Source organism: Poecilia formosa, unplaced genomic scaffold (genome assembly GCF_000485575.1).
Source record: "Poecilia formosa unplaced genomic scaffold, Poecilia_formosa-5.1.2 Scaffold168, whole genome shotgun sequence".
NCBI lineage: Eukaryota > Metazoa > Chordata > Actinopteri > Cyprinodontiformes > Poeciliidae > Poecilia > Poecilia formosa.
The window spans coordinates 1,092,458-1,112,419 of NW_006800107.1; the positions used below are offsets into that span (position 1 = coordinate 1,092,458).

At 40.3% G+C, this 19,962-nt stretch overlaps 1 protein-coding gene and 1 long non-coding RNA gene across 4 annotated transcripts in view; both read left to right on the plus strand.

Moving 5' to 3' along the window:
* The window catches only part of adgrg6 (adhesion G protein-coupled receptor G6), a 141,038-nt gene extending 137,664 nt beyond the window's left edge, over nucleotides 1-3,374 (plus strand). For both annotated transcript variants that reach the window (XM_016677880.1, XM_016677881.1), the window contains exon 34: nucleotides 856-3,374. In XM_016677880.1, coding sequence (XP_016533366.1) covers nucleotides 856-1,070 — 215 coding nt within the window. In that variant the 3' untranslated portion in view covers nucleotides 1,071-3,374. The remainder of the gene's footprint in view (nucleotides 1-855) is intronic.
* A 2,092-nt stretch (nucleotides 3,375-5,466) lies between these two features.
* Nucleotides 5,467-18,441, plus strand: LOC107837687 (uncharacterized). Of its 2 annotated transcripts, XR_001663726.1 has the most exons (4): nucleotides 5,467-5,591; nucleotides 7,418-7,573; nucleotides 9,061-9,102; nucleotides 15,925-18,441. It is a non-coding gene; the product is annotated as an uncharacterized LOC107837687 (long non-coding RNA). The 2 variants fall into 2 exon arrangements; XR_001663725.1 differs by lacking the exon at nucleotides 9,061-9,102.
* Nucleotides 18,442-19,962: the final 1,521 nt, after the last annotated feature.

Genomic DNA, 19,962 nt, shown 5'->3' on the forward strand with positions numbered 1-19,962 from the left:
AAAGCAACAACCAAACTGGTTTGTGGTAAGCTAGTCAGCTTTTACTAGGCCAGTTTTCAAATGGCAGTATTTTGGTTTAGTTTTTAGTGCAAATATCTTAGCAAACTTAAATGACTCAAAAGTAGCTTAAATATGTTTTCAGCAAGATGCATGGGCTTGTTTTTAGCCAAATGGATTAAAAGCACTGGTTCCACTGACTGATTATTTCACTTTCAACATGCAGATCTAATATTGCTGATCATTTGTTCACTGCCTCCTGGTCTGATCCACAGAGTTTCTCTTAGAGGTCAGCATGTTATCACAGTTTCCTCTGGTTTTCTTCCCACAATCCAGAAACAAGTATTTTAGACTAACTTGTGGTTCTTCATTACCCTTCGGTTTCTTTCTTCACCTGGTGGTGGTCTGAGGTATTGCATGAGTCTGAGACCCTCAGCATCAGAAAGCAGGCAAAAAACACGAAACACGTGAGAACCAGAGGTTTTCTTTCTGATGACTCCTAAATGAGAGCCATGATCTGATTTGCGGTTTTTCATATTTTCTTGCATAACAGTGGAAACGTTCCCAGTGGGAATGTTACTTCCTGCTTCATGGGTGAAGCCCAGCATCTCTGCTCATCTGTTCTGTTTCTGTCACACATCCTGACCTCAGTCACAGTCCTGATCTTTCTTTACTGCTGGTTGATTTTGAAAGCATAGATTTTATCATAATTTAGACCGTGATGTGTTTTTTTTAGTGGAATAACTCTTTAAATTATATTATTATTATTATATTATTATATTATTTCAGGTTTGTGATTCTCGTTGCCCTGCTTTTACATTTGCTTCCTAACTGTCTTGTTTCCGTCTTTCTCTGCAGACAAATGTTTCTCCAACCAGACCAGCCCCAAGTGTGTCTCCTCATCCTCTTCCTCCTCGGATGTGGAGCCTAACTCGTCTTCCTCCTCCTCCTCCTCCATCCTTCCTGTCAGTCAGATGATTGACAAGGTGAGAGATTACTGCTCCACGCGCACCGACAACTTCTACAAAAACATCATCATGTCCGACAGTTTCGCCAACTGCACCCGGCTCTAGAGCTGCAGCTCCAGCTTCTGGAAGACCTTTTCTCTTTGTAAATATTCACGACTCGCTTTCAGCCTGGGATGCGCCTCGTTCTGGAACATCTTCAGGCGTTTAAGACTCCTCTGTTGTTGCCAGAGGAGATTGTTCTGAATCTAAAGGAGCTTGGGGAATCTTTGCAGATCTGACCGGGAACGTCTTCTGGAACGTTTCCTTTTCCGCCCGGGAAAATGGATCAGCCTTTCCGCCGTCCTATTACGCACCTACAATCTTAAGGAACATGTTTTATTTTATTGTTTTCTTGTGTTATATGTGTTTGTTTGGTATTGTATAAGTAGTAGGAGTTTTACAATGTGGAAATCATTTAGATTGAGAAATTTGTTCAAGTTCAGCTCATTAAAACAGAATCAGTGACATTAAAATCTAGTCCTGTCCTCAAAATTTCTATAAATTATGACAGAATCAATAATTCAATAATTCCCCAAACCAGCTTTAATGCAACACAGAAGATTTTCTGATGACCAAATGAACAAAGTGTCTCATGGCCAGAGAAACAACTGGCTGTTGCAAAATAAATTATTAAAAATATAACAGCTGCAAACCGTAAGAAGCAAAAAAGTTATTTTTCAAAATGCTTGGTGGGAGTCCACAGCTGAGGGCTCCTGCTTTCTGCATGGAGGGTCTTTCCTGGTGGTTGTTGGTGGTGGACTTTAATTATAATAAATATTTACATAAATCTGACTGAGATGAGACTGAGATCATGAATTAGAAATAAATATCTGGACCTTATTTAGCCATGAACGTTTAGACTTTCTTCTCTTATATATTCCACACAAAATCAGCTCAATAAAAGACTATAAATCGTTTAAACAGTCGTCAAACCACCAATACTGTAAATGTGGGCGACATGGTGTTATGGTGCCGTTTGTAAAGTCACACTGTCAAAACTGAACAGCAACAGTTTGGTTTATAAAGCCAAACTGGAGAAAAACATTATTTCACTCACAAGTTCACCATGTTGTTCAGTCATTTATTCACTGCTTAAAACTAAATATTTAACATTTAGTCAACCAACTAAATATTTAGCTCCAAACAAAATGTTCAGCAAGCTGAGTATTTAGCTTCAAGCTAAGCATTTATAGTTACCAGGGTAAATGCTTGATTTTAGACGGCTAAACATGAAGCCACCTGTAAGCTAAATATTTAGTTAAATATGTAGTTGGTAAGCTGAATATCTAGCTCAGTATATTTGATTTGAAGCTGTGACATTTATAAATAAATGCATAACATGATGAAATTATTTACCAGCTAAATAACCCAAACTACTGCTGGTCATTTTTGACTGCATGTGTTTTATTTACTATTGCAGCTGTAATACAAAAAATCTTTTCTGTATTTCCTGAGTGGTTGAGAGCTAAATGGTGGTTAATATGGTGACATATTTCCGTATTGTATAAGTTATTTTCTGGCAGTAAGTATGTCTTTAAGTGTTATGGAAACATCTGGCAGTGACCACATGATGCCTCCTGGATTCATTCAGGACTGAAGCTCCGCTGCTCATGCAGACAAAAACCTTTTCCAGTTAAACTCAAAGAGAGGAATGTTAATCATCACTTTAATAATCTGTTTATACACACAGAATAAGCTATAAAGAGCAAAATATGGCAGCAGTTTTCACTCTGATGTAGCTTCAGCCTCACCAAAGACAGAATACTTTGGGTGAATTTTGCTTCCTGAGTGTTCACTAGAACCAAATGATCTTTTGCAAACTCTGCAGAGCACAGAAACCCTCCTGGAATCAGTTTGAGACACGTCAAGTCACAGGAACAAACCCTAAGTTAGAAACGACCCATAAAACCTCCCAGTTTTCCACATCCACGCGTCTCCAGGATGACGAGGTGCTTCAGTTTGGAGCTCCAGGGTGGTCAGAGACGCTGATGCGATCCTACTGTATCATGTAACCGCCGGACTGTAAAAAGGGAAAGAGCCGGAGAGAAATGGGCTGTTATGTTCTGTTGTCTTTTTTAATACTGTGATGTTTGTTTGTGGAGCCATATCCTCTGTAAATAGTGATCTCTCTGTTCGATGTGCCTCATTCTGTGTGTGGATGCAGGAAGCTGCAGTCCGGATCGTTGTGAAGCTCCGAGTGCAGAACGGATGAGACGGGAAAGACCAAACGGACTTGGTCCAGATTAGACTTCTGTGTTGTTAGGAAACTGATCTTTGATTTCTCTCTGCAGCTGTTTGGGTGAAGATTAAATAAATACACTTTATTGTTACATAAGCAGACTTTTTCCACCTTTATGCTGCTTCATTTTACATTTGAGAAATACAAAAAGAAAGCCCGACCAAACGCAAACGGAGGCTCAGTCAGTCTTTGCTTCTCCTGCCAGGTTAGTTTTAAATCTGGCAGCTTGAACGTGGAAAGAAATGTTTTAGGGTGATAAACAGTGATGTCTCTGCAAAAAGTATGAAAAATGAGGAATCAGTGGGGAGTTTTCCACAGAGCTGCACATAAAAACTCATTTTCTTGTAATTTTCAATGTCTATGAAGCAGAAGGAATAAATAAACTCAATCAATCTTAGAATCAGGAACCTGTTTTGTGTCTGGCTTAAACATTGACCACAGTCTCTAAGAATTAAAAGGTTCATTTCGCCCATCTCAGTGAGCCAGTTTTATGATATTTCCCACTGGAAGAGTGAGGAAACCCAAGAACATTGTTTTTGGGGAAAACTGTAAAAGGTTTAGCAGCACAAGTGAAATCCCATCCCGGTCCCTCTGTGTGTTGGCACCGGTTTAAGCTAGTGGTACCTTTAAAGGGTCATGTTCTGCTTTTCTATGACTTTCACCAAATAAGCCAAATATTCACATCGAAAACCCTTTCCTGAAGTCTGATAACTGGAAACAGGATAACATCGCCCCTGCAGCTTTGGCTGCAAAAACAACATTAAAAATAAAGATTTTGGATATTTAATGACGCTACAGTGGACCCCGACTAGTTCAGGTTCGGGTTTTTTTGTCTGTTTACTGAATGTTTTTTTGTAGAGCATTTAAAATATATTCTAAAAAATAAAATAGCTAAGCACAATGCTTGACCAGCATTTGAAAACCAGCCAATCCAGAAGTCTAATTTATTTTCCTTGGTGCTGATTGGCTGCATTGGCTACAATGAAGACCATAGATATTATCCTCTGTAACACTGACAGGCTCCACTGTGCATATTTTAACTGCTAAAATATGCAGTTATAGACATTTTTAGAGCAGATTCATGCATTATGGTACGACTAATTAGTAGAATTATGAATTAACAAACTAGAGAATAAGATGATTGTGACTCACTGGTGATTTGTGTTTCCCTTGTTGGAGGCCACAGCATCCATCTTTCCATCAGGCAGAAACCAAGAAGCTTCAAACAATCAGACGCTGTTAAAACTGTAAGTTGAATTGAAAGAAATCTTGGACTGTAAGTGTCACCATCCTCTGGTGGACCCACGTGTAATCTTTGATGCATTTACAGCGTTTTATGTTCGATATGATATTTTTAAGACTCTTCCATTCCAGTTAAATTTCCAGATTCGGTTTGGTAAAATCCACCTTTCTGTGACCCGTTTAGACGGTTGACGGTTCCTCTGTGGTAACATCTGACCAGTCTGGACTCAGAGTTCTCATTATTTCTGTCATTTATTTAACTTGAATTGAACTTTTTTAATACGTTTTGTTGAATACACCGTTTGTCTCCCGTGGTTAACCACACAATCGTCTTTTTGGATCTCGACCCACCGGTTCTGGCAGCAGCAGAGTTCAGCATGAGGTCCAGTGCGTGGTCAAGGAAGCATTTCACCGACCACCAGAAACCACGGGTCGCTCTTTCTTTCCTTTTCCCAGCATGGCGAAGGAATTTATTCATCAGCTCACCAAATAAAAGCCAGAGAGACTCAGGCTGGGAGAGCGGACGTCCTGTTAGAGGAAAAATGATTATACGTTTTCTCTTGTTGACCAAAATACAACCAAACTGGGCCAAAACACTTCATTATGAATAAGTGAGACTTAAATATTACCTTCCATTTTAAAATAGAAAGGAGTATTAAAGGAAACTTTATTGATTATCTTTTAAAAATAGGGTTTAGAAAGCCAGAAGTGGTGTTCTTAGAGCTAAAAGCAGTTTGTGTCTCATCTTCAGCCGACTGCATCCAAAAATCACAGAGGATTTTTATTTATGGTTTATCAACCAATCAAGTTNATCTTTTGGCTCTTTGGTCTCATGTGAAAAAATATCTTTTGTTATTTTTATAATCTGGTTGTTCAGATTGTACTGCAGCTCCTCCTCATTTATTCAGGTTAAAATTTGCTTAATGTTCAGTAGACATGATAAAAAGTCGCTTCAGTAAAAGTTTCAACCTGAAATGTTCTTGCCTGATCTCATCTCCTCTCAGGTCTCTTCATATTTATCTTCCACTGCGCTCTGAAGGAAAACGTGCAGAAGCAGTGGAGAAGATACCTCTGCTGTGGCCCCTACAGGCTCTCAGAAAACTCAGGTATCCGTCCGTCCGTCTACCTGCCTCTCTTCCCCACAGGAAGCCCTTCGGATTTGTCTGCCTTGCTGCTGCCAGGTTCACAGAACTGTGAGAAAAACAAAGGAAGGACAGTTTAATAAAACCTAAGTCACCTCGGCTCTGCAGCTAATAAAAGCAGATAAAACGCAGCCGTCTCTCAGGGAGAGGAATGTCCTCCAGGTGCAGTCAATCTGAGGACGCTGTACTCAACAACACTGTGAACATCCAACATGAAGTTTGACTTCATACTGAAAAAATTCCTTATGAACTTTGTGTGTCATCGCCTTAGAAATGAGGAAAACCTCCTTCAGCCAGGATCACGGTCGTGTTCCTGTCCTGCCTGTGTGTGGGATGAACACAGCAAAGTTAACAACGACCTGTTGGGCGTCTCAGCTGGACGTAAAACAAAAGCTGTTTCCACATTACCGAAACTTTCCACTCATTGACTCAATTTGTCCAAAACTGGAGCACACAGAGAGAGGGATCTTTGATCTTTGATCATGGTAAACGGTAAACGGCCTGTACTTGAACATGACCCCAAAGTACTTCACTCTACGTCTCATTCACACGGTGCTGGGGGTGAGCTACTGGATAGTAGCTACAGCTGCCTGACAGAAGCCTGGCTGCCGGGCGCCGCCGGTGCAGATGAAACGCCTTGCCCAAGGAGCGGGACCAAACCAGCAACTTCAGGACAAACTCTTTCAGGACGTCTCTGGAGAGTCCTGCTCTCTCTTCTTCTCTTCTCTCCACTCTTTTCTTTGAGGATTTGGGTCTGGAGACTTATGTTTCCATCTTCAAATTTCAGATTCTGTCTGGTTTTTATTGAATATATGCTGCAGTGTGCAGGTTTCATGGACTGTAACAATGTTCTCTCTTTTGGAGGAGAAACAGACCCAAAGCATCACACATCTCCCACCGTACCTAACCACCTGGATATTGATCTGTTTCAATAGAGTTATGGGTAATTGATGATTAATGTGGCCAGGAAGCATTCAGTCTGCAGACCAACAGAATTAGATGGTTGACAAAAATCTGTAAACAAAAGACAAACTGAAGCTTCCACTAAAGTGGGCGGAGCCTCGATATTTGTTGTGTTTGTCGATCGGGGACCTGAACGACGCAGACGCCAGCCGACCTGTACTGTAACCAGAGAAAGAGGACCGCTCCAAGAATCAGACACATTTACACAGAAATGTTTCATTTTGCACACAACCCCAAAGTCAACACCCTTAAAGGGACAGCATTGTGAAAAATCAACTTTTTTGAGCTTTACATCATGTTATAAATTAATTCACTCATCACCAACATACCTGAAGTTTTACCTTAATTCATTCATACATGTTTGAGAAATCCTTTAATCTCCATGGCAACGAGTCAGCTGTCCAAAATGCCTGAGTGGACACAGCAGCTCCTCCTCAGAACTGCAGCGTCCATCTGCCCTCCCCACTCAGCTCCTTCAGACTAGCCAGCAGCAATTAGCAAACACCAGGTGGAACTGAGCTCATTATAGGAGCTGATTCTCAGTGAAACGCTGGTAAAAACATTGCTAAAGGGTAAATAGAGGAGCCATGTTGTGATGACTTCCTGGAGTTTTTAAAGAGACAGAGCCCCACTTTCAATTTGTGAAATCAGGAAGTCATATTTGACATACATATCACTTTTAGAACAACTGAAGGTAACACAGTTACTTGATCATGCTATAAATTGGCTCCATGTGCCTGGAAAAATAATTTCTACTCCAGGTAATCATCTGATGAGAACTAATGTGGAAGTGATGGTGGCTTACTGGTTCTGTTTCGCTCCTGCAGACTGGAGTAAAACGGCCACCAACAACACGAAGAAGGTGAGCTCAGACAACCTGGCCAAGTCGCTGTCCTCCAGCTCCTTCGGCTCCAGCACCATCAACTGGACCTCCAAGGCTAAAGCCACACTGACACCGTTCTCCAAGCGAAACAGGAACACAGGTGAGACGCCTGGCTAATGAGAACCCCACATGAAAGTGTTTTCATGCCTGACAGATCAAACAGGACTGTAAGAACCTGGAACAACTCTGAACACAGTAGTTTACTAAATGAACGTCTTGCTGTGAGAAAATGAGCTCAGATATAAAAGAGTTTTTCCTTCAACCTTAAGGTCTGGAAACAAGGGAAGGAATCAAAGTTCACACAGTCGGACTTTGGTCTTTAAAGCTACAGTGAACAATAGTTTACCAACCTTTGTAGAGTCCTATTGGGGGGACGTTTCTGCTTTTCTGTCTAGTCTTTATAACCGATCGTGTTTTACAAAAATAAAATGTCAGAAACAGAAAATTAAACCTTGTAAGAAAAATAATTTTACACACGATGCATGGGGGCTTCAACCAAAGTCGGTCAGAAACTGTATCAGAAGGAAAAAGGCCAGGGAATAAGATCAGGCAGTGAATCATCCCACTCATCCTCCTCATTATTCTTTTCCTCTTCATCCACTCATTTTTCTCATCATTAATCACAACATATTTTTCAACCCTTTTATCCTCCTTGTCATTTTTATCATCGTCATATTTGTCATTGACAGATTTTTCTTTCCGTTCTTTCCGCTCATCATTCTTTTCATCCCGCTCATCCTCTTCATCATCCTTAAGGACTCGGATTCGTTCTGTTCCTTCTTCTGTCACCTTATGTCACCTTTCTCTCTTCTCCTTAAAATGCTTCATCCCACTCATCCTCTGTTATCCTCTGTGACCCAACTTGATCGTATTCCTTAATGTTTTTTCAACCTGTTTCATCCCAATCATCCCTCCCATCATATTTTATATAATCCCTCTTTCATCCAATGTTTTCTGGTTTCTATTCTTCATCTGTTTTATCCCACTCATCCTCTTCATTATTCTTGGCTCTCTTTTCATCCCACTCATCTTCCTCAGCAGTCGTCACAACTGCTTCCCTCTATGAGTCCCATTTATTCTCCCCATCCTCCTAGCAATGAATTATTAATCCGATTAAAACCATTTCCACACAGTCTTGTTCTCAGTCCAGTTTAGTCTGATCCAGCACATCATCCTTTTGTTTCTCCACTGTAAATATCAATCCTCGCCGTTTTCCTGTTTCTAAGGTGCCATCTGGAAAGTCCTAACTATAAGAGGTCTTTTGTCTGCTGAGGCAGAATACCAACACCCACATCTCATTGTTCTGAGACAAACAGCCTCTTTGGACGTCCATTAACGCTGTTAACTAGTAAACTTTGCTAATGATAAATTAAGCCTTTTATTTCCTCTAGTTTGTTCGTTGTACCACGCTAGAATTAGTGGAAAAATCACAGCAGTTGTTCCTTTGTAAGTAGATGATTGTTAAGAACAATCAAATCGGAACCAGGCTGCCTGAGTCCCTGTTTCCAGACTGTGTGTGCAAACAGTCATTGTTCTGTTCATTTTGTTGCAAGTTCTCATGTGTGTGTGTCTGTGTCTGGTGTGTAGAAAGCTCATCAAAGCATTAACAGGAGGAAACCACCTGCAGAGGTAAAGATGATGTCATGTGATCCGCTTCAGGTTTCCCAAAACGCCTCTGAGTGAATCTGAATTATGCAAATCCTCAGATTCACCTTTTCACAGGATGAAAAGTCCTGAATCAGACGTTTTGGGAAAATGCCGCCCGCTGAGTGTGTTGTGATTGTCTGCTCGCTGTGATGTCACACTGTTTCCAACCCGAGACGCTTTGAAGGGTTTGAAAACCAAACTCCACCCGCTCAGAGCGTCCCAGGATGCAGAAACAAACGCCCACTGCCAGTCTGCATCTCTGCTAACATGTGTGGTGTGCTTTGGTTTTCTCTCAATAGTTTGCTGTTATGGATTCTTAATAACAGCCTAATGTGCTTCGTATCAGTCAGTCACTGATCATGTGGGTTTGCTGTTTGGAATTAACACCAAATGTGAAAGACGTCAAACATTGTTTATATGTTGGGATGAAATAAACTCCAGTGGGAGTGAATTGATCTGGCTCTCATTGGCTGGAATCACATGAAACATCTGTTCTCCAAACTCCAGCAAAGCTGCAGCATTTCAATCATTTCTACGATTCTTTCATGAGCCGCCAAACCGTAACGCAGCTTAATCTGCAGATAAACAGCTAAACTTTAGTCTGAAATGTTGCTGTAGATGAGTTCATTCTAACTTTAAAGTTTAAAAAATCTTTTTTACAATAAATGTTAATTTTTTGTCTTTGATACTTTAATATTTTTTACATAAAGTAGACGGGTACATCAGAACAGACCAAAACATTTCTCACGATAAAATATAGGAAACTGTAAACATTTCTTTAAAAAGGACAGATCTGGGACCAATTTTGTGTTTTGACTCTAAAATGATTCACAACTTATTTCTTTAACAAACATCTGTCATTATTTAAATTAAAATGTTTAATTTTAATTGTTGTGACCCAAAAGTTCTTTTAACTGAGAATTTTCCAAAGTTGCTGTTAATCTGACAAACGAGCCTAAAACGAAGACAGACTCAGATTCTTGATTATGATCCGTAAGTTATTATCATAAAACTTTAATTAAACTGTGTTCACTTTTATTTGTTTGCATTTGGACCAGTAATGAAACATGATGTATTACTGCAAAATAAGGCTCTAACTGACATCTTGCTGGCAGAAATGATTTCATGAAGTCATAAAATCGGATTCTCTTACAATGAGAACAAAACAAAAATCTTCTTTAAGTCGTTGGTTGCTGCCTACACATATTCAGCCTGCCTGCCTTTCCTGGTTTTACTGAAGACAAACAGAGATTTGGGAGTTTATTAAAACCTTCCAGTCAATTTAAAGTTACTGAGGATGTTTAATTTGGGATAAATATTGTGGGGTACTAGTAGGACCAAAACCAAGCGGTGTAATTTCCAAATTTTCTGATATTTATTGATTTAATGGAGGTTATTTTTGCTATTTGAGTTCCTTTCTGGTACACTTTGCACCACTTCTTTGTACTTTGGGTTTTATTGGCACAACCTAAGGAATAATCACCAAATCCACTCAGTTGACAGGAGCAAAGTGTTTCAAGCAGAAAGTAATGTGTGCTTTAACTTCAAAACGTGTCCATCTGTTTTTACAGACCATTAAACCTGTGGATGAGTTTCTAACCTCTTCTAAAATCTTTCCCACTTCATGTCTGACAGCTGAAATTCGCGGCCGCTTGTGAGTTCAGCTGGACTTTAAGTGAGCACAGATGGTTGTATTTCTTTGCATTAAGTTTTTATCATTATCTAAGTTTCTCTAAACAGATTCCTCATGCAAATGAACATATAATTTTTGTTTCACCCACAATAGGTGTAATTTATCAGTGATAAATTTCACTAAACTTCGTTTGGCTCTGTGTGCCTTTCCAGAACACTTTTATTGGCTAATCGTGGACGTGAGTGAAGTAAGAAGATTTAATTTCTGACAGTTTTGAACAATTCTTCGGTTTGTACAGCTGGGAAGGATTTAATTCCTGTTTTGTCTTTAGTTTGGCATTTTTACAGCACAGGAAGCGAGTCCAGCTCGGCTCGCCGCTGGTTTGGCAGCTCACACGGTGGGCTTCCTTTTCACTGCATCGCCACACAACAGTCAGAAATAACAGATTAACACCCAAGTCTCAGTATCTGATTTTTATCACCAGGTGGGCTGGAAGAGGCTTGTTTGTCCAACACATTCCACAAATACACAGTTGGGTTGAAGTAGGAGAACATGGAGACCGGGTCAGCACCTTCCTGGTCCTCTGGAGCTAAGCGATGTTTTCTCGTAGTCAGTGTCTCAGGAAGCTTCTCTTCCAGCGCGGAACATCTTCATTTCCACACCGCAGCTCCATCAACCTGATGACTTTCACTTGGAAGAACCTGAACACCTTGAAGTTTCCGCCTCACTAAATAATCCGTTATCCTTGGAGGGTGTCAGGTGGCGAGAAACTATACGGCAAGCAATTAGTACCAAAAATACTACATGTATTAACTGTGTTCTGACGTGTAAATAACAGGATGCACCGTTTTTTGTGTGCAGTCAGTTTCCTCTTCCCTACATTTTAAATGTACCTGAATGGTTTTGGGTAAAAGTGTAATGCTGAGACCCAGAACCACAAAAAAAACGGTGAAATGTGAACTAAATGACAATAAATACAATTAGAGAGGGACTTTATCCACAGGTGGAGACACCCTGAAAAGACAAACATGCAAATCTGTCTGCACAAAAACCGTTTATGAGGAATTCTTATTTTATTCTCATTTTTTAAACCTGCTTTGATTTTGTCCATGTTTCAAATTAAAGAGCTTATTTCCTAACTCAATGAGAATCGATAAGTGAGATCAAGATTTTTACATTTCCCATCCCTCGTTGCCCCTCATTGTTCATTTGCAGCTCTGCGTTTCTCTGATTGGGTCCTGCAGACTTTCCTCTCCCACCGAAACGCTGCAGCTCATTCTAGGGGATCCAAAGGAGTTTCCAAACCTGAAAAGATGTATTATTGTGATTCTCAATGCACTTTGACGTAAATACCATTACCATAGTTCAGGTATGCAGTTTTTGGACATTTTCCCACAATTTTCCAAATAGAGTAGATACCAAATCTGCTCTGAAAACTCCTTTGCATCTCTGAGGATGAGTTTGTTGGGAATCCTAAGGCTGGATCAATCCATGTCATGAGGAAGAAGTTCCTCTTGTAGCCAAATTAGCTGCTGTTTGTCTCATTTTGGGTCGCCTGGGAGGAAAAACTCACATTAAAACCCATTTATGACGGAGTCACTCGTCCCGTTTGACCAGAGTTGTAACGTATAGATCTGTTGGCTGATCTACGGTCGGACATTCACAGAGGCCTGTTACCGTTTCCACATGGATGGGAGACCTGTCAACGTTCAGCCACTTCGCAGATTAAACCTCATAAACCACAGATGAGCACACTGGAATAACACTCAACAATTTTGGAAGTAACACCTGATTAACTTCCAAGCACGACCAGAAAAACTTTCCAACCGCCGCCTCTGTCGTTTTGTTGGCAGCGATGGGAATGAAAAAATGTCTCCAGAAGTCTTGCAGATCAACAGTCCGGGGACACAGACTGAAAAACATTGCTCATTTAATGTTTTTCAAATCATTTTAATCAAACTCTGTAGCGTGCTGCCTTCCTGTTCTCATGTCAGCTTTTTGGCTGATCCCACAGTAAAGCAGAACCAGGTTATCCTTCTTTGTGCAGTTTGTCACATTTGAGGCAGGAAGGACAGTCTGATCTAATGTCCTAATGGTTCTGATTAAAAACACGTTCTGTTACATGATCAGAGATCTGCACACATGTGGGCCTCGTTTCCCTGCTATATCTGAGGAGCTTCAGCTGAACCAGAGTCCAGTAAATGTTGATGTCGCTGCGGCCCTGGTACGCTGTGATCAACAAGTCGGAAGACGTTTCTTTGAGTTCAAAGTGCTTTAAAGGGAAACAGATGAACAGACGGATGGATGTTTTCTACAACGACGCTCACATGGCTGGAGCTGTTAAATATCGCTCAGTTTTTACAAGTTCTGATGAAATGTCCCAGCATGGATTCACGTTTTCATGTTTGTCAAATTCTGATGCCGAAGCTGAACCTGTTGGTCACATTTTGTAAGTTTGTGCAAACTGCAGCAAATAAACAGTATTTATTAGGCCTTCCTAATTCCATAAAATCTGCTTTTTTCCAGTATCACACCATTTTTTCACAAACCACAATTTCCTAATCCAATAAAAACTGCTACAAATGTTCTGATTCAGGCCTTTAACCCGTTGAACTGGCTGTGACATTCGGGCCTCTGAGGTAAATGTAAAGACTTTGTTCAGCAGATCTCCTTCTCCGCTGCCAACAAAGTCTTTCTCTGCACAGCAGGATTCTGACTGAGTCCCTGCCTGTATGACAGCGTCACGCTGGCAGTGGAAGAGGCCTAGCGAACACTAAATGTGCTTGGTTTGGCCGGAGATGCGTCTGTTAAGCTTGACTGCTTTGGCACCTGTTGCACAACAAATTCCCAAGAAATGTAAACCTGAAAAGGCAGCTGGTGTTGATCCAGTATGCATTCACTTAGCATTATTAGTACGAATTCAGACAGACGCAAACAGATGGAGAATGCTAATGAGTTTTCTGCTGAAATTCACCCAATAATCATGTTGACTTTGGCACCTGGTCTCCTGTTTATGCATGTATCCAACCAAAATGTCTTGATTTGCTTCACAGGATGTTTTCGATGGACTCAGACCACAAGAACTATTAAAATCTATCAACTGTTAGAATCCTCTAATACGGTTCTAATAGTTAAAGAACAAAAGCACATAAACCCTTAATACGGACGATCTCACTGCGGTGAAATCCTTTAGAGCTAAACGTTGCCTGTCAGGCCACGTGACAGGGAAGAACCACAAACGCTTTTTTATTAAAATAAAACAAAAAAATCAGCTTCTCTTAATCTAAAAACCTGTTTCCTTTCTACTGTGAAAATAAAACTTGTAGACACTCTGCTGATTAAAAATAAGTTTTTTGTGCAAAAAGTTGTCAATTCCAGTTTCATGTAATTCTTCTTAAGCCAGTTTTAATTTTGTTTGAATCAAATAAAACGTGGGGCATATTTTAAATTAAAGAGTTTATTTCCTAACTAGATGAGAATCGATAGATGAGTCTGAATCTTTGTGTTCCGGTGGTTAGTTTAAGTCAATGACCTAATGAGTTATGCTGTAACTCATCCCAGGGAATCCCAGACCAGAAAAGATGCATTGAGGGTTTTTGGACTCATAAAAATGACCCCTAATAACTCAAATGACGGCACCCAGTCTGCTTCCTGACCTGTCTTCTGTCTGAAATCCTGTCCTCTTGGTCATGATTATGACTCCAGTTAAGGTTCAGACAGCAGATGAAGCGTTTTGCCCAATTACACATCAGCAACGTGACCAAGATGTCAACCTACTGGTTACCGGACGAACCCCCTACACCTTCAGCAGCACATCATTTCCATTTCTGTTTGACGGTAGAAACGGTCTGTTAGCTTCATGCGTGAACTCTGACCCCAGCTGTGTCGTGTGGAGCCGAGAACATTCCTTCAGACAAAAAGAAGCTCTTAAGGTTTTCACAAGAGTTAAAGAGTCTGTTCCAAAACATTTTCCTCGTGTTTTTACTGGCGGTTTGATCAGAACTGTTCAGCAGAGAGAATTTATTCCTCTGACACTCCTTGTTGATGGTGTACACCCATCCCCTGCTTCCCATCCAGCCCGGAGGGGCTGAGGTGTAATCCCTCTGTCTCCGTACATTCACCGGCTCTGGGAGCTGGAAAATGAAAAGCAAATATGAGGATGCTGCTGTTGTTGAGCTTTGACACGACGCAGGCCTGCTTCTCTTGGCTCGGCTGTTTCATCTGCTGGTTCCAAAACCTTCCAGGACTGGACCCTTCTGGAAGAACAAAGGCTTCAAACCAACAAGCCACATTTAGGAGGGAATTTTTCTAAAAGAAAAGCAACAACCAAACTGGTTTGTGGTAAGCTAGTCAGCTTTTACTAGGCCAGTTTTCAAATGGCAGTATTTTGGTTTAGTTTTTAGTGCAAATATCTTAGCAAACTTAAATGACTCAAAAGTAGCTTAAATATGTTTTCAGCAAGATGCATGGGCTTGTTTTTAGCCAAATGGATTAAAAGCACTGGTCCCACTGACTGATTATTTCACTTTCAACATGCAGATCTTATATTGCTGATCATTTGTTCACTGCCTCCTGGTCTGATCCACAGAGTTTCTCTTAGAGGTCAGCATGTTATCACAGTTTCCTCTGGTTTTCTTCCCACAATCCAGAAACAAGTATTTTAGACTAACTTGTGGTTCTTCATTACCCTTCGGTTTCTTTCTTCACCTGGTGGTGGTCTGAGGTATTGCATGAGTCTGAGACCCTCAGCATCAGAAAGCAGGCAAAAAACACGAAACACGTGAGAACCAGAGGTTTTCTTTCTGATGACTCCTAAATGAGAGCCATGATCTGATTTGCGGTTTTTCATATTTTCTTGCATAACAGTGGAAACGTTCCCAGTGGGAATGTTACTTCCTGCTTCATGGGTGAAGCCCAGCATCTCTGCTCATCTGTTCTGTTTCTGTCACACATCCTGACCTCAGTCACAGTCCTGATCTTTCTTTACTGCTGGTTGATTTTGAAAGCATAGATTTTATCATAATTTAGACCGTGATGTGTTTTTTTTAGTGGAATAACTCTTTAAATTATATTATTATTATTATATTATTATATTATTTCAGGTTTGTGATTCTCGTTGCCCTGCTTTTACATTTGCTTCCTAACTGTCTTGTTTCCGTCTTTCTCTGCAGACAAATGTTTCTCCAACCAGACCAGCCCCAAGTGTGTCTCCTCATCCTCTTCCTCCTCGGATGTGGAGCCTAACTCGTCTTCCTCCTCCTCCTCCTCCATCCTTCCTGTCAGTCAGATGATTGACAAGGTGAGAGATTACTGCTCCACGCGCACCGACAACTTCTACAAAAACATCATCATGTCCGACAGTTTCGCCAACTGCACCCGGCTCTAGAGCTGCAGCTCCAGCTTCTGGAAGACCTTTTCTCTTTGTAAATATTCACGACTCGCTTTCAGCCTGGGATGCGCCTCGTTCTGGAACATCTTCAGGCGTTTAAGACTCCTCTGTTGTTGCCAGAGGAGATTGTTCTGAATCTAAAGGAGCTTGGGGAATCTTTGCAGATCTGACCGGGAACGTCTTCTGGAACGTTTCCTTTTCCGCCCGGGAAAATGGATCAGCCTTTCCGCCGTCCTATTACGCACCTACAATCTTAAGGAACATGTTTTATTTTATTGTTTTCTTGTGTTATATGTGTTTGTTTGGTATTGTATAAGTAGTAGGAGTTTTACAATGTGGAAATCATTTAGATTGAGAAATTTGTTCAAGTTCAGCTCATTAAAACAGAATCAGTGACATTAAAATCTAGTCCTGTCCTCAAAATTTCTATAAATTATGACAGAATCAATAATTCAATAATTCCCCAAACCAGCTTTAATGCAACACAGAAGATTTTCTGATGACCAAATGAACAAAGTGTCTCATGGCCAGAGAAACAACTGGCTGTTGCAAAATAAATTATTAAAAATATAACAGCTGCAAACCGTAAGAAGCAAAAAAGTTATTTTTCAAAATGCTTGGTGGGAGTCCACAGCTGAGGGCTCCTGCTTTCTGCATGGAGGGTCTTTCCTGGTGGTTGTTGGTGGTGGACTTTAATTATAATAAATATTTACATAAATCTGACTGAGATGAGACTGAGATCATGAATTAGAAATAAATATCTGGACCTTATTTAGCCATGAACGTTTAGACTTTCTTCTCTTATATATTCCACACAAAATCAGCTCAATAAAAGACTATAAATCGTTTAAACAGTCGTCAAACCACCAATACTGTAAATGTGGGCGACATGGTGTTATGGTGCCGTTTGTAAAGTCACACTGTCAAAACTGAACAGCAACAGTTTGGTTTATAAAGCCAAACTGGAGAAAAACATTATTTCACTCACAAGTTCACCATGTTGTTCAGTCATTTATTCACTGCTTAAAACTAAATATTTAACATTTAGTCAACCAACTAAATATTTAGCTCCAAACAAAATGTTCAGCAAGCTGAGTATTTAGCTTCAAGCTAAGCATTTGGTTAGCCAGGTAAATGCTTGATTTTAGACGGCTAAACATGAAGCCACCTGTAAGCTAAATATTTAGTTAAATATGTAGTTGTTAAGCTGAATATGTAGCTCAGTGTATTTGATTTGAAGCTGTGACATTTATAAATAAATGCATAACATGATGAAATTATTTACCAGCTAAATAACCCAAACTACTGCTGGTCATTTTTGACTGCATGTGTTTTATTTACTATTGCAGCTGTAATACAAAAAATCTTTTCTGTATTTCCTGAGTGGTTGAGAGCTAAATGGTGGTTAATATGGTGACATATTTCCGTATTGTATAAGTTATTTTCTGGCAGTAAGTATGTCTTTAAGTGTTATGGAAACATCTGGCAGTGACCACATGATGCCTCCTGGATTCATTCAGGACTGAAGCTCCGCTGCTCATGCAGACAAAAACCTTTTCCAGTTAAACTCAAAGAGAGGAATGTTAATCATCACTTTAATAATCTGTTTATACACACAGAATAAGCTATAAAGAGCAAAATATGGCAGCAGTTTTCACTCTGATGTAGCTTCAGCCTCACCAAAGACAGAATACTTTGGGTGAATTTTGCTTCCTGAGTGTTCACTAGAACCAAATGATCTTTTGCAAACTCTGCAGAGCACAGAAACCCTCCTGGAATCAGTTTGAGACACGTCAAGTCACAGGAACAAACCCTAAGTTAGAAACGACCCATAAAACCTCCCAGTTTTCCACATCCACGCGTCTCCAGGATGACGAGGTGCTTCAGTTTGGAGCTCCAGGGTGGTCAGAGACGCTGATGCGATCCTACTGTATCATGTAACCGCCGGACTGTAAAAAGGGAAAGAGCCGGAGAGAAATGGGCTGTTATGTTCTGTTGTCTTTTTTAATACTGTGATGTTTGTTTGTGGAGCCATATCCTCTGTAAATAGTGATCTCTCTGTTCGATGTGCCTCATTCTGTGTGTGGATGCAGGAAGCTGCAGTCCGGATCGTTGTGAAGCTCCGAGTGCAGAACGGATGAGACGGGAAAGACCAAACGGACTTGGTCCAGATTAGACTTCTGTGTTGTTAGGAAACTGATCTTTGATTTCTCTCTGCAGCTGTTTGGGTGAAGATTAAATAAATACACTTTATTGTTACATAAGCAGACTTTTTCCACCTTTATGCTGCTTCATTTTACATTTGAGAAATACAAAAAGAAAGCCCGACCAAACGCAAACGGAGGCTCAGTCAGTCTTTGCTTCTCCTGCCAGGTTAGTTTTAAATCTGGCAGCTTGAACGTGGAAAGAAATGTTTTAGGGTGATAAACAGTGATGTCTCTGCAAAAAGTATGAAAAATGAGGAATCAGTGGGGAGTTTTCCACAGAGCTGCACATAAAAACTCATTTTCTTGTAATTTTCAATGTCTATGAAGCAGAAGGAATAAATAAACTCAATCAATCTTAGAATCAGGAACCTGTTTTGTGTCTGGCTTAAACATTGACCACAGTCTCTAAGAATTAAAAGGTTCATTTCGCCCATCTCAGTGAGCCAGTTTTATGATATTTCCCACTGGAAGAGGGAGGAAACCCAAGAACATTGTTTTTGGGGAAAACTGTAAAAGGTTTAGCAGCACAAGTGAAATCCCATCCCGGTCCCTCTGTGTGTTGGCACCGGTTTAAGCTAGTGGTACCTTTAAAGGGTCATGTTCTGCTTTTCTATGACTTTCACCAAATAAGCCAAATATTCACATGGAAAACCCTTTCCTGAAGTCTGATAACTGGAAACAGGATAACATCGCCCCTGCAGCTTTGGCTGCAAAAACAACATTAAAAATAAAGATTTTGGATATTTAATGACGCTACAGTGGACCCCGACTAGTTCAGGTTCGGGTTTTTTTGTCTGTTTACTGAATGTTTTTTTGTAGAGCATTTAAAATATATTCTAAAAAATAAAATAGCTAAGCACAATGCTTGACCAGCATTTGAAAACCAGCCAATCCAGAAGTCTAATTTATTTTCCTTGGTGCTGATTGGCTGCATTGGCTACAATGAAGACCATAGATATTATCCTCTGTAACACTGACAGGCTCCACTGTGCATATTTTAACTGCTAAAATATGCAGTTATAGACATTTTTAGAGCAGATTCATGCATTATGGTACGACTAATTAGTAGAATTATGAATTAACAAACTAGAGAATAAGATGATTGTGACTCACTGGTGATTTGTGTTTCCCTTGTTGGAGGCCACAGCATCCATCTTTCCATCAGGCAGAAACCAAGAAGCTTCAAACAATCAGACGCTGTTAAAACTGTAAGTTGAATTGAAAGAAATCTTGGACTGTAAGTGTCACCATCCTCTGGTGGACCCACGTGTAATCTTTGATGCATTTACAGCGTTTTATGTTCGATATGATATTTTTAAGACTCTTCCGTTCCAGTTAAATTTCCAGATTCGGTTTGGTAAAATCCACCTTTCTGTGACCCGTTTAGACGGTTGACGGTTCCTCTGTGGTAACATCTGACCAGTCTGGACTCAGAGTTCTCATTATTTCTCTCATTTATTTAACCTGAATTGAACTTTTTTAATACGTTTTGTTGAATACACCGTTTGTCTCCCGTGGTTAACCACACAATCGTCTTTTTGGATCTCGACCCACCGGTTCTGGCAGCAGCAGAGTTCAGCATGAGGTCCAGTGCGTGGTCAAGGAAGCATTTC